Source organism: Erinaceus europaeus, chromosome 6 (assembly GCF_950295315.1).
Source record: "Erinaceus europaeus chromosome 6, mEriEur2.1, whole genome shotgun sequence".
NCBI classification, from domain to species: Eukaryota; Metazoa; Chordata; class Mammalia; order Eulipotyphla; family Erinaceidae; genus Erinaceus; species Erinaceus europaeus.
The window spans coordinates 66,924,668-66,937,165 of NC_080167.1; the positions used below are offsets into that span (position 1 = coordinate 66,924,668).

General features: G+C 54.6%; 1 protein-coding gene across 2 annotated transcripts in view; it reads left to right on the top strand.

Moving 5' to 3' along the window:
• Positions 1-12,498, top strand: part of TMEM63A (transmembrane protein 63A) — a 32,345-nt gene that overhangs the window by 18,272 nt on the left and 1,575 nt on the right. For both annotated transcript variants that reach the window (XM_060192424.1, XM_060192425.1), the window contains exons 11-23: positions 840-920; positions 994-1,117; positions 1,200-1,333; positions 1,865-2,002; positions 2,594-2,747; positions 4,930-5,036; positions 5,159-5,245; positions 5,715-5,777; positions 7,731-7,893; positions 8,874-8,979; positions 9,121-9,288; positions 11,154-11,269; positions 11,621-11,683. In XM_060192424.1, coding sequence (XP_060048407.1) covers positions 840-920; positions 994-1,117; positions 1,200-1,333; positions 1,865-2,002; positions 2,594-2,747; positions 4,930-5,036; positions 5,159-5,245; positions 5,715-5,777; positions 7,731-7,893; positions 8,874-8,979; positions 9,121-9,288; positions 11,154-11,269; positions 11,621-11,683 — 1,504 coding nt within the window. The remainder of the gene's footprint in view (positions 1-839; positions 921-993; positions 1,118-1,199; positions 1,334-1,864; positions 2,003-2,593; positions 2,748-4,929; positions 5,037-5,158; positions 5,246-5,714; positions 5,778-7,730; positions 7,894-8,873; positions 8,980-9,120; positions 9,289-11,153; positions 11,270-11,620; positions 11,684-12,498) is intronic.

A 12,498-nucleotide genomic window follows, 5' to 3' on the forward strand; every position in this document is an offset into this window, starting at 1 on the left:
GACGGGGGTTTAGGCAGTGGGTGATGCTCTGGCGTCTGTTCCTCTCTCTGTCGTCCTCTCCCTCTTTGGTTCTCTCTCCCTCTCTGTCTCTCACTCTCAAAAAAGAAAGATGTCTGCCAGGAGCCATGAAATCCCACATCTGTGAGCCCCTGGCTGGAAAGACAAAAGTGCCTCACGGGCTGTGCTGAGGGTGAGAGACGTCAGGCCCCTGCTGGGATCTGGCCTTCAGTGCCATGTGTACCACTTGATTACGAGTATTTGCTGCGACTGTAACGTGCGTGCTGATGTGTTCTGGGCCCAGGGCACTTTGTTCACGTTAGTCAGTGACCTTGTGGAGAGTCGCGGATTGCATTGGTGCTGACCCAAGGCAGACAGGACAGGGGCACGGGCAGGGCTGTTCCTTCAGGCGGGTGGGGAGGTGAGGGGTTGCCTGCTCACGTAACAACACATGCAGCCGCCTGGCACTTCCAGGCTGACCCACTCACACTGCTGAGCACGGGGCCTCTGTGGGGAACTGCAGACCTCCCCCCACCCCTGCACATTCCGGTGAGGGACAGAGGGGAGGGGACTCAGCTGACATCCTTAGACATTTGGGGGGTCTCTCTCCTAGGATTGTCTTTTTTTTTAACTATTTCATTTCTTTTAAATATATATTATTTACTGATTAGAGACAGAATCGAGAGGGAAGGGGCAAGTAGATAGAGAGAGAGAGAGAAGGAGAGATGCCTGCAGCACGGTTTCACTGTAAAGCTTCCCCCCTACAGCTGGGGGCCAGGGGCCTGAACAAGTGACCTCAGCTGGGTTCTCTTACCCCATGGCTCTGTTGTCTCTGGCTACAGGGACGCCTACCCCACATGTGAGGTGGTCGAGGTCCAGCTGTGCTTCAACGTGGCCAAGCTGCTTTACCTGTGCAAGGAGAGGTAAGGGCAGGCAGGGCCCGAGCTGGGAGAGCTGTGCCCCTTGGGTCTCTGACGGTCGCCTCTGAACCCATAGAAACAAGGCGGAGAAGAGCCTGAACTATTACACCAGCCTGCAGGCCAAGACCGGCCAGCGGACGCTCATCAACCCCAAGCCCTGTGGTCACTTCTGCTGCTGTGAAGTGCAGGGCTGTGAGCGGGTGAGGGGGCGAACCTGGGGGCTAGGGTCCTCCTGATGCCTGCCCAGGGCCACGTCACGACCAGGACTGTGTGCTCCGGCAGGAAGATGCCATCTCCTACTACACTCGCCTGAAGGAACGACTGGTGGAGAGGACGGAGGAGGAGGAGCACAGGGTCCAAGAGCAGCCCCTGGGGATGGCCTTCATCACCTTCCAGGAGAAGTCCATGGCCACCTAGTGAGTGTGGCCGCTCCCCAGGTCTTTCTGGATGCCGTGTGTTGACTCTGGGGTAACCGGGGTGCTCTGGGAGAGTCCAGGGGAGGAAGGAGCTGGCATCATGGAGGTGCTGGGTTGGGAGTCTGAGGAAGGGAACAGTGGACTCTGTGAGTGAGGCTTGGGGAGGAGTGACGGCTTAGAAAAGTCAGAGCAGTGGCCGGGTTGGCATGAGGGGACAGGTACTCGGGTGTCCTGAGCGGAGGGGGTGGCCCCAAGGAGGGGCGGTGTGTTGGGGGCAGTTCTCACAGGGTGAGAGGAGGACTCACACATTGCAGGCAAAACCCAGCTCTGTTTCCTTATCTGTGAAAGGGGATTCGAACCCCAGGCTGGAAAGGGAGCTCAGAGGATATAGGGAGCCTGGCTTTGACCGCGATAATTAATAAAGGGCCGTGTGCCACAATCCCCTCACTGCCCCCCCATAGTCCATCTGCTTCGTGTGTGTGTGTGTGTGTGTGTATGCACATGGAGCCACTCTCTCCACATTCCCTGTAGCATCCTCAAGGATTTCAACGCCTGCAAGTGTCAGGGCTTGCGCTGCAAAGGGGAGCCCCAGCCGTCCTCCCACAGCAGGGAGCTCTGCCCCTCCAAGTGGACCGTCACTTTTGCCACCTACCCTGAGGACATCTGCTGGTGAGTCCATAGGCTGAGAGAAGGTGGGAAGGAGACCGTGGAGGGGCTGCCCTGCTCACCTGGTGGCAAGGGAGTGGCCTGGCTTTCAGGCAGATCCATGTGCTTCTGTATCTCTCTGGGCCTGAGGCACAGGCTCCGTGATGTGGCTGTGTGTCTACACTCAGAGCAGACCCCCCAACTACCTCAGCCTGGGCACTGTGTGGGACCTTCTGGTCTGCCTCAGCCCGGGCACTGTGTGGGGCCTTCTGGTCTGCCTCAGCCCGGGCACTGTGTGGGGCCTTCTGGTCTGCCTCAGCCCGGGCACTGTGTGGGGCCTTCTGGTCTGCCTCAGCCCGGGCACTGTGTGGGACCTTCTGGTCTGCCTCAGCCCGGGCACTGTGTGGGACCTTCTGGTCTGCCTCAGCCCGGGCACTGTGTGGGGCCTTCTGGTCTGCCTCAGCCCGGGCACTGTGTGGGACCTTCTGGTCTGCCTCAGCCCGGGCACTGTGTGGGACCTTCTGGTCTACTTTAGCCCGGGCACTAAAGGAGGCCTGGAGGCTGTGCCTGGGAGATGATCCCCCCTACCCCCCACCCATGTGCTCCCATTTGCAGGAAGAACCTCTCTGTCCAGGGCTTCCGCTGGTGGCTACAGTGGCTGGGCATCAACTTCATACTCTTCGTGGCGCTATTTTTCCTGACCACACCCTCCATCATCCTGTCCACCATGGACAAGTTCAATGTCACCAAGCCCATCCACGCGCTGAATGTGAGTGACTGCTCTGCAGGGCTCCCAGGAGGGCTGTTGGCAAGAGGGTGTGGTGGGCAGGGACGACCTGAGAGCCAAGGAATGGGGGTGGGGCAGGCGGCACTCAGTCAGGAAGTCTTGCTGCTTTGTCTACTTGTGCTTTTTAACTTTTAAAACTTTTTAAAATATTTATTTATTCCCTTTTGCTGCCCTTGTTTTTATTGTTGTTGTTATTGATGTCATCGTTGTTGGATAGGACAGAGAGAAACAGAGAGGGGGAGAGAAAGATAGACACCTGCAGAACTGGTTCACTGCCTGTGAAGCGACTCCCCTGCAGGTGGGGAGCCAGGGGCTCGAACCGGGATGCTTACTCCGGTCCTTGTACTTTGCGCCACGTGTGCTTAACCCGCTGCGCTACCGCCCGACTCCCGTGCTTTTTAATTTTTTTTTTTTCCTCCTCCAGGGTTATTGCTGGGCTCGGTGCCTGCGCCATGAATCCACCGCTCCTGGAGGCCATTTTTTTCCCCCTCTTTTGTTGCCCTTGTTGTAGCTTCGTTGTGGTTATTATTAATTGCCCTTGTTGACGCAATTCGTTGTTGGATAGGACAGAGAGAAATGGAGAGAGGAGGGGAAGACAGAGAAGGGGAGAGAAAGATAGACACCTGCAGACCTGCTTCACCGCCTGTGAAGCGACTCCCCTGCAGGTGGGGAGCCGGGGGCTCGAACCGGGATCCTTATGCCGGTTCCTGCGCTTTGCGCCACATGCGCTTAACCCACTGCGCCACCGCCCAACCCCCGCTTTTTAATTTTTATGCTTTTCTTTCTTTCTTTCTTTCTTTCTTTCTTTCTTTCTTTCTTTCTTTCTTTCTTTCTTTCTTTTATTAGTGAGTGCCTGTGCCTTTGAGCCCTGAGCAACAAGGCATGGCCACATTTATAGCAATGACTTTCTAATAATACTACTTAGAGTACCCTTGATACCCCAGAGCAGTGTTTTAGAACCCTTCTGTGAACCCAGGTGATGCCACGGAGAGTGGCAATTACCATTATTTTTCATGGGACATTTTTGCACGTTCCCAGACCCCCAAACTACCCATCAAATCATCTTAAAAATAAGAGTTATAAAGATAACCTAACTAGACATGAATAATGTAGTAAGAGCAGGAATGATATGACATAATGAGATGACACAATGACATCATATGATAGAACAGAGTGATGTAATACCTTAGTGGTGATACAGGGTCTGTGTAAGTAAGGTTGTTTCAGAGAAGAAGCTTTGCTACCTCTTGGATTTCTCCCAGCTAGTGAAGAAGGGTACTGATGTCGGTATCCCATAGAGTGAAGTGGTCTGATGCGGACCCTCAAAAGGTGGGAGACAGGACCAGGAGGTGGTGCCTCTGGTTGAATGCACATCACCAGGCACAAAGATCCAGGGTCAAGCCCCTGATCCCCACCTGCTGGGTGGACGCTTCATGAGTAGTGAAGCAGTGAAGTAGTGAAGCAGTGCTGTAGGTGCCTCTCTCTCTTTCTCCCTCTGTCTCCTCCTCCCCTCTCAATTCTCCCTGTCTTTATTAAATAAAAGAAAGGGGGAGAAATGGCTGCTGGGATTGGTGGATTTGTAGTGTAGGCACCAAGGCCTAGCCATAACCATGCTGACAACAAAATAAAAAAAAATTAATATGTTTTTCATTTTATTTCATTTTAATTTTATGTTTGAGAGAGATGCAGAGAGAGAGAGAGAGAGAGAGAGAAACACCAGAGCACTGCTCAGCTCTGGCTTATGGTAGTGCAGGGGATTGAACATGGAGCCTCAGGTATGAGAGTCTTTTTGCATCACCATTATGCTATCTGCCCCTGCCCAATAAAACTTTTAAAAAGGAAGAAAAGTAGGAAATACAGGTAGGATTTGGTCACTCTTGGCCCCCAGAGCCAGCCCTGTGCCTGGTGCAGTCTGGGTGTCTCCTAATGCTGGCTACACTTCATACTTGGGACTCTGAACTCCGTGAGTTTGAAGTGTATTTCTTGGCAGTTTTTCCAGTAAACACAACTGACGGTGCTTATCCGCCAGCAGTGAGCATCTGTCACTTGACTGTAAGGTACAGATCCCGTAGGAAAGATGACCAGCAGCCGAGGACCTCAGAGCCCGTGTCCCACAGGGTGCCCCACCCCCACACACCCCTTCTGCTTTGGACTCGATTTCCAGGACCCCATCATCAGCCAGTTCTTCCCCACCCTCCTCCTGTGGTCCTTCTCGGCCCTGCTCCCCACCATCGTTTACTACTCCACGCTGCTGGAGTCTCACTGGACCAAGTGAGTGCGGGGGAGCTCGCCCAGGGCAGTGGCTGCACAGCTGGGGCCTGACTGCTGGCATCTGGGAGTATGGGGGGGGAGGGGGAGAGGCCCTGTGAGCACTCACCTCTGACCACCTGCAGGTCTGGGGAAAACCGGATCGTGGTGACCAAGGTGTACATCTTCCTGATCTTTATGGTGTTGATTCTGCCTTCCCTCGGCCTCACCAGGTACGCCACCTCCAGAGCCCTGTGCCGGGGACAGTGGGAGTGGCCCGGCGGTGGGTACGAACCCCTCTGCTACCCTCCTTTGGGGTGCAGTTCTACTGGTCTCTCAACTCTTCTGGATGTAGGATCTTCTGTTTAAAAACAAAAAAACTACTTTTTAATTTTTCTTTTCTTTTTTTTTTTCCAGTACAGTGGGATGGTGATGTTGGGTGACCTTTTTAATTAGAAAGAAAACACTTGAAAATGAAACTTATTACAACATTCGAATTCAGCTTTGTCCAGCTCAGGAGGGAGGTTTCTGTGTAACAGCAGTGTCATGTGACACTGTAGGAAGTTGCATGTTGGAGAAAGAATATTGGTCTGGGGATTCAGCCTGCTTTTAGAGAAAGAAGAAAAGAAAGAGAAGAAAAGACATGTAGGGATCCAATGCTGTGCCGGAAGTTAATTCCTCTGGGGTCCGTTTATTTTTCAGTCTGGATTTTTTCTTTCGGTGGCTCTTTGATAAGACTTCCGCGGAGACCTCTGTCAGGCTGGAGTAAGTACCCGCCAAGCTGACTCTCCAGCCTGGTGACGTTCTGCAGGCGCTGGGGCTGTGTGGGGCTGTGTGGAGGAGGATGGGTGTGGCCCAGGGTGGACACCCTCCTCCTTCCAGAGACTTCCCTGCTGGGCTGGCTGAGGCGAGCCTGTGGGAACTGACCCATTTTGTGCTGAGCACGCAGAGATGTGGTTCATCGGTTAAGTCAGAACTCAATTAGCAGCGGTCTCTTTCCTTCTCTGAAACTTATTTACCGAGCACATGGCCTCATAGGGAAAAGGAACTGCTGGTCTGGGAGAGGGGAGGAGAACAGTGCTTGAATGCCACAGCCAGATTGACTTTCTGGTCTGGGGATTTTAATTTTGTTTTATTATTATTATTTTTAAAATGTTTATTTATTCCCTTTTGTTGCCCTTGTTGTTTTATTATTGTTGTAGTTATTATTGTTGTTGTAGTTGGATAGGACAGAGAGAAATGGAGAGAGGAGGGGAAGACAGAGAGGGGGAGAGAAAGATAAGACACCTGCAGACCTGCTTCACCGCTTGTGAAGCGACTCCCCTGCAGGTGGGGAGCCGGGGGCTCGAACCAGGATCCTTATGCTGGTCCTTGTGCTTTGGTCTGGGTATTTAAAATTTTTCTTTGGCAGGTGAATGGAGTTAAACTTGCTGCTGATATGTGTCCTTGTTAGTAGTTTCCACTTGTATGACACTCTGTATAGCAGTACTCATTAGTTAAGAAGACATGCTCATATTCAGTGCTTATGCTATTATTAGCTCCATCTTATAGATAAAAAGGCCTGAGGTTCAGAGATGGTTATTCTCTCGCCCTTTCGAGGCATACTGGCTGGGGTTTAATGGTAGACCCTGAGGCTCAGGCTCAACTTTCCAAAAACTATTTATAGAGGAGGCTGGGTGTGTTACCTGGAGGGTACTGGGAGTTATTTTAGGTGGGTTCTTGCTGGGTCAGGTTGGCATGGAAACCGGCAGTCACAGAGACAGACAACCAGCCAGCCCTTGTGAGATGAGTAAGTGCTTCCGGGTTACCAGACACAGTGGCCATGCTCAGTCCTCACTGGAGGCGGGCTTCTGGCAACATCAGACTGGCTGGGTGCCTCCTGATGGAAGCTGTCTCCTTGGGGTTTTGGGGGCGGCCCTCAGGGCTCTCCTCTCTTAGCCCCCCTGGAAGACTCCTTTGCATCTCCTCAAGCCCCAGATATGGACTGTCCACAGTCCCTCTCTCCCTGAGCCCAGGTGGACCCAGGGTTTGAAAAATCACCCACTGAGGGCTGGGTGCTGGTGTGCCCAATTGAGCATACATGTATCATGTGCAAGGACCCAGGTTCAAGCCCCAGGTGAAGCAGGACTCTCTCTTCCCCCCTCCCTCCCTCTCAACCTTGCCTTCACCTTCCCTTTCTCAGTTTCTGTCTCTAGCCAATAAATAAATTATAAAAAAAAGCTTAAGTTACCCAATGAACCACCCACTCCAGAATTACAAGGCACACTGAGTCTTAGCTGCTTCTTTTTTTTTTAATTGTTTAAAAATATTTATTTTCCTTTTTGTTGCCCTTGTTGTTTTTTTATTGTTGTTGTAGTTATTATTGTTGTTGTTGTTAGATAGGACAGAGAGAAGCGGAGAAAGGAGGGGAAGACAGAGAGGGGGAGAGAAAGACACCTGCAGACCTGCTTCACCGTCTGTGAAGCGACTCCCCTGCAGGTGGGGAGCCGGGGGGCTCGAACCCGGATCCTTCTGCCGGTCCTTGCGCTTCACACCCGCTGTGCTACCGCCCGACCCGCTCGTTCAGGGACTTCTAAGTCCCCTGTCGTCAGCCCACGGCATGGCTACACCTGCTTTGCTTCTCTGTGCCCTTGCCCAGCCGGGTCCAGGGCCGTCTCCCCATCAGGGGCTGCAAGGAGGCCTCCTGGCCCCCGGCTCACACGCCACCCGCTCCCCCAGGTGCGTGTTCCTGCCCGACCAGGGCGCCTTCTTTGTGAACTATGTCATTGCCTCGGCTTTCGTGGGCAACGGCATGGAGCTGCTGCGGCTGCCCGGGCTCATCCTCTACACCTTCCGCATGCTCGTGGCCAAGACGGCAGCCGACCGCAGGAACGTCAAGCAGGTGCGGGCAAGCGGGTGGCCCCAGGTGCAAGGACCCTCCACAGGCCCCAGGTCACCCACCACTGCAGGCAGCAGAGGCCTGGGGCTGAGGCTGTGTGGACGAGGCAGGGCTCTCCTGTCCTCCGCCTGACTCTTGGGCTGCAGGAGGGTCGGGACTGTTGCCTTTCTGTTGTTTTTGTCCTTGTTTTCACCAGAGCCCAGCCCAGCTCTGGCTTACACGGTGACGATGGGGATCGAACCTGAGAACACCGGAGCCTCAGGCACTCAGCATTTTTGCAGAACCTTTATGCTGGCTCCCCAGCCCAGCTTTGGCATTGTGTCCGGTCTGATGACACACATGCCCGCCAAAATCAGCCCGCTCCTCTTCCATGGGTGTCCATTCCCACAGAGCCCCACGGGGGCCATGCGGGTGTGTTCTGAGAGTCCCTGGATCTGGCGCTGTGGGGTCGCAGGACGTTAAGCCCAAGGCTCACAGCTAGGAGGCACAGTGCTGGAGCTAGGCCCGCCGCCACGTCTGCGGGATGGTCTGCGGGGCAAACGGGATTCACAGCACAAATGCTGGTGCCTGGGTGGGTGGGATGGGGCGAAACGAGGAGGCTTGTCAGGAGGCACAAAGCCCACCTGCAGGGAGGTCGCTTCACAGGCGGTGAAGCAGGTCTGCAGGGGTCCATCTTTCTCTCCCCCTCTCTGTCTTCCCCTCCTCTCTCCATTCCTCTCTGTCCTATCCAACAACGACGACATCAATGACAACAGTAATAACTACAACAACAATAAAAAACAACAAGGGCAACAAAAGGGAAAATGAATAAATAGAAGATGTTTTAAAAACACCTAAAAAGAAACAGCAGCGGCGCAAAGCAGCCCCGCGTGGAGTAGCTGTTTCTGAAGGCCTCCTCCGCCCTGTCCCTGTCACCGAGTGCGCTGGCGGGGTGTGAGGACAGGCCAGTCTCTCAGCGCCCCCCCTCCCCCGCCTCGCCCCAGCACCAGGCCTTCGAGTTTGAGTTCGGAGCCATGTACGCGTGGCTGCTGTGCGTGTTCACCGTCATCATGGCCTACAGCATCACCTGCCCCATCATCGCGCCCTTTGGTGAGTGAGCGGCTGCGGCTGGTCCCCAGGCCCGGGGCGGGGCGGGCGGGAGTCAGTGACTAGCGACAGCCCTGGGGGGCGGGGGCGGGGGCGGGGGCGGGGGCGGGGCCCGGGGGTGCGGTTCACAGCCCGCGTCTGCAGGCCTCGTGTACATCCTGCTCAAGCACATGGTGGACAGGCACAACCTCTACTTCGTCTACCTCCCGGCCAAGCTGGAGAAGAGGATCCACTTCGCGGCCGTCAGCCAGGCCTTGGCCGCACCCATCCTCTGCCTCTTCTGGCTCTACTTCTTCTCCCTCCTGCGCCTTGGTGAGGGCTCACCCGGCAGTGTGTGTGTGTGTGTGTGTGTGTGTCTGCGTGTGTGTTACCTCGTGTATGTGTGTGTGCGTGTGCATTACCTCGTGTGTGTGTTACGTCATGTGCATGTGTGTGTTACCTTGTGTGTGTTACCTCGTGTGTGTGTGTTACGTGTGTGCGTTACCTCATGTGTGTATGTTACCTCATGTGCGTGTGTTACCTCGTGTGTGTGTGTTACCTCATGTGCGTGTGTGTTACCTCATGTGTGTGTGTTACCTCGTGTGTGTGTGTTACCTCGTGTGTGTGTGTGTTACCTTGTGTGTGTTACCTCGTGTGTGTGTGTTACGTGTGTGCATTACCTCATGTGTGTATGTTACCTCATGTGCGTGTGTTACCTCGTGTGTGTGTGTTACCTCATGTGTGTTACCTCGTGTGTGTGTTACCTCGTGTGTGTGTGTTACCTCGTGTGTGTGACCTCGTGTGTGTGTGTGCGACCTCGTGTGTGTGTTACCTCGTGTGTGTTACCTCGTGTGTGTATGTGCGTGTGTTACCTCGTGTGTGTGTGTTAACTTGTGTGTGTGCGTGCGTGTTACCTCATGTGTGTGTTACCTCGTGTGTGTGTGCGTGTTACCTCGTGTGTGTGTGTTAACTTGTGTGTGTGTGCGTGCGTGTTACCTCATGTGTGTGTTACCTCGTGTGTGTGTGCGTGTTACCTCGTGTGTGTGTTACCTCGTGTGTGCGTGTTACCTCGTGTGTGTTACCTCGTGTGTGTTACCTTGTGTGTGTGACCTTGTGTGTGTGTGACCTCGTGTGTGTGTGTGCGACCTCGTGTGTGTGTTACCTCGTGTATGTGTGTGTTACCTCGTGTGTGTATGTGCGTGTGTTACCTTGTGTGTGTGTGTGTTAACTTGTGTGTGTGTGCATGCGTGTTACCTCATGTGTGTGTTACCTCGTGTGTGTATGTTACCTCCTGTGTGTGTGTGTGTGTGTGTGTGTGTGTGTGTCCGTCCGTGCCCCTCCCTCAACCTCACATCCTGCAAGCCCCTCCCTGCTTTCAAGCATCCATTTGCTGTCCAATAAGAATGTGATACCCAGGGCAAGGCCTGGTGGGGTGACCCATCCTCAGGGTGGCTATCCAGTCAGAAGTTGGGGCCAACTTGACTGTCCAATCAGGATATGGCTCGTAGGGTGAGGTCTGGTTGGATGTCCAATCAGGAGGTGGGTGAGGCCTGGTTGGCTGTCCAATCAGAATATGGCTCATAGGATGTAGTCTGGCGGATGTCCAATCACAAGATGGTACCCAGGCTGGGCTGGACTGGCTACATGCAGCATTGATCACCAACTTTCTGAGCGAGTTCCCTGAGTCCCGAGTAACTCTGGGACAGGCCACGTGGGTCACTGGCCCGTCTCACCGGCTCTGGAAGGACTGAATGGAGCTAGGGAGGATGCCGGGATGGCTCTTTGGGATAGTGGATGGGCCCAGGTAGGATATACAGGTGGCTGGGGTATGAGAGCCTTGGGGAAAAGAAGTGGAAGAAATTCGAGGCTCTGCCCACCTGCCGGGGAGAGGCACCAGCCCACCTGGCCCCAGCACTGGATGCAGGAGGGAACTGACCCAGCACAGCAGCTGACGGACCGGACACCATATTCACAGTCCCCCAGCACCCGAGTCTGATGGTAGATAGGGTCCTCTGGGACACTGCACCTGACAGAGAAGGTGCCATTTCTGTTGCCCACAGGGCAAAGGCTCTTTCTGTTTTCTGCCTGAGGGCGACTCCTACACGGTTCCTACCCAAAGTAGGGTCCCCTGACCAGGGCGGGTGAGTGGCAGTCCCTCCCTTCTGTCACTCCCAAAGCTGCTGTCACCCTACCCCCAGGCCTGAAGGCCCCGCTCACCCTGTTCACCTTCCTGGTGGTTCTACTCACCATCCTCGTCTGCCTGGGCTACACCTGCTTCGGCTGCTTCAAGCACCTCAGCCCCATGAACTACAAGGTAAGGCCCTCCCCCTTTCTGCCCCCCAGGGCCCCAGAAAAGGTGGAGAGTCTCTCCATCACTCCGCCACCTGGGTACCCACAGCCTGCAGCCTGCTTGACTTTGGGTTCCCCCGAGACAGGCGTGGGCGGCTGGGTCCTCGGTGTGGTTTCCCTCCCCACCCCTCCCTCTCCCAGCTCTGCTCCCACCCCCACTTTCTCCCTTGGGCCACCAGGAGCTTGGCACCAGCTGGTACTATTATTCAGAGTGCTAATAGTCTGTTTGTTTAGAGGGTGTTAGTTCAGGAAGATTAGTTTTGTTTACCATAACAGAATTGGTTTTTTCCTTCTTTTTCTTCTCTGTTACCTGCAGACAGAAGAATCCACGAGTGACAAAGGCAGTGGGGCAGAGGCCCCTGTGCCCGCCCTGGTCACGGTGAGTGAAGGCTTTTCTCTGGGGAACCCTGTGGCACCCTAAGCAGATGGCTCCTACGCACTGCTCTCATAGGCTCTCCTCATGGTGGAACTCTCTGCATCCTGGTGGCAGGCTTGCTTCTCCTGAGTTCATGTTCAAGGAGCCCTTTCAGTCCCTTATTGGGCGGCGGGCATATCGCCCTCTTATGGAAAGTTGGGAGATGCGAGTGAGTTAGGGTTCTGGGCAAGCAGTGTCTCCAGGCCCAGTGGTGGTCAGAGTCCACCTCAGACCCTGTGCTAGGCACCCAAAGTGTGTCCAGCCCTTTCTCCTCTGGATTCAGCCAGAACCTTGCAACTGCATTAGAACAAGGCCCTCAGACAGACCCCAGGCTCCTGTCCTTCTGGCTTCTCTTGGGCCTGCTTCTGAAGGCGAGGATGGGGGTTGAAAGTGAAGCCCCTCATCCCAGAGTTGTGGCTGCAGCTGGCCCCCCTCCTGGTTGGATGGGGACAGACCGTCAGCAGATCAGCAGTGGCCACCCGGAGGCGTCAGGCACTCTTATCTGTGTCTGTCCTTGGCCTGTGCAGGAGGACCCAGGGTGTTGCTGGCTGGGGGACCTGGAAGCCCTTTGCTGTCAGCCTGACCAGCTCTGTGGGGTCAGTGCCTGGAGCCTGGGGCTGGGGGCGACGGAACTAGGTTCCCTTGTGTCCCTGGCGTCCCCATGGGATGCTATGCCTGTGTCATCTATAGACCAGCTTCCTGTATAAAGTGAGACTTTAGAATCATTTATGTATTTAGTAATGGGGGGGGAGGGGGAGAGAGAGAGACCATGCAGATGC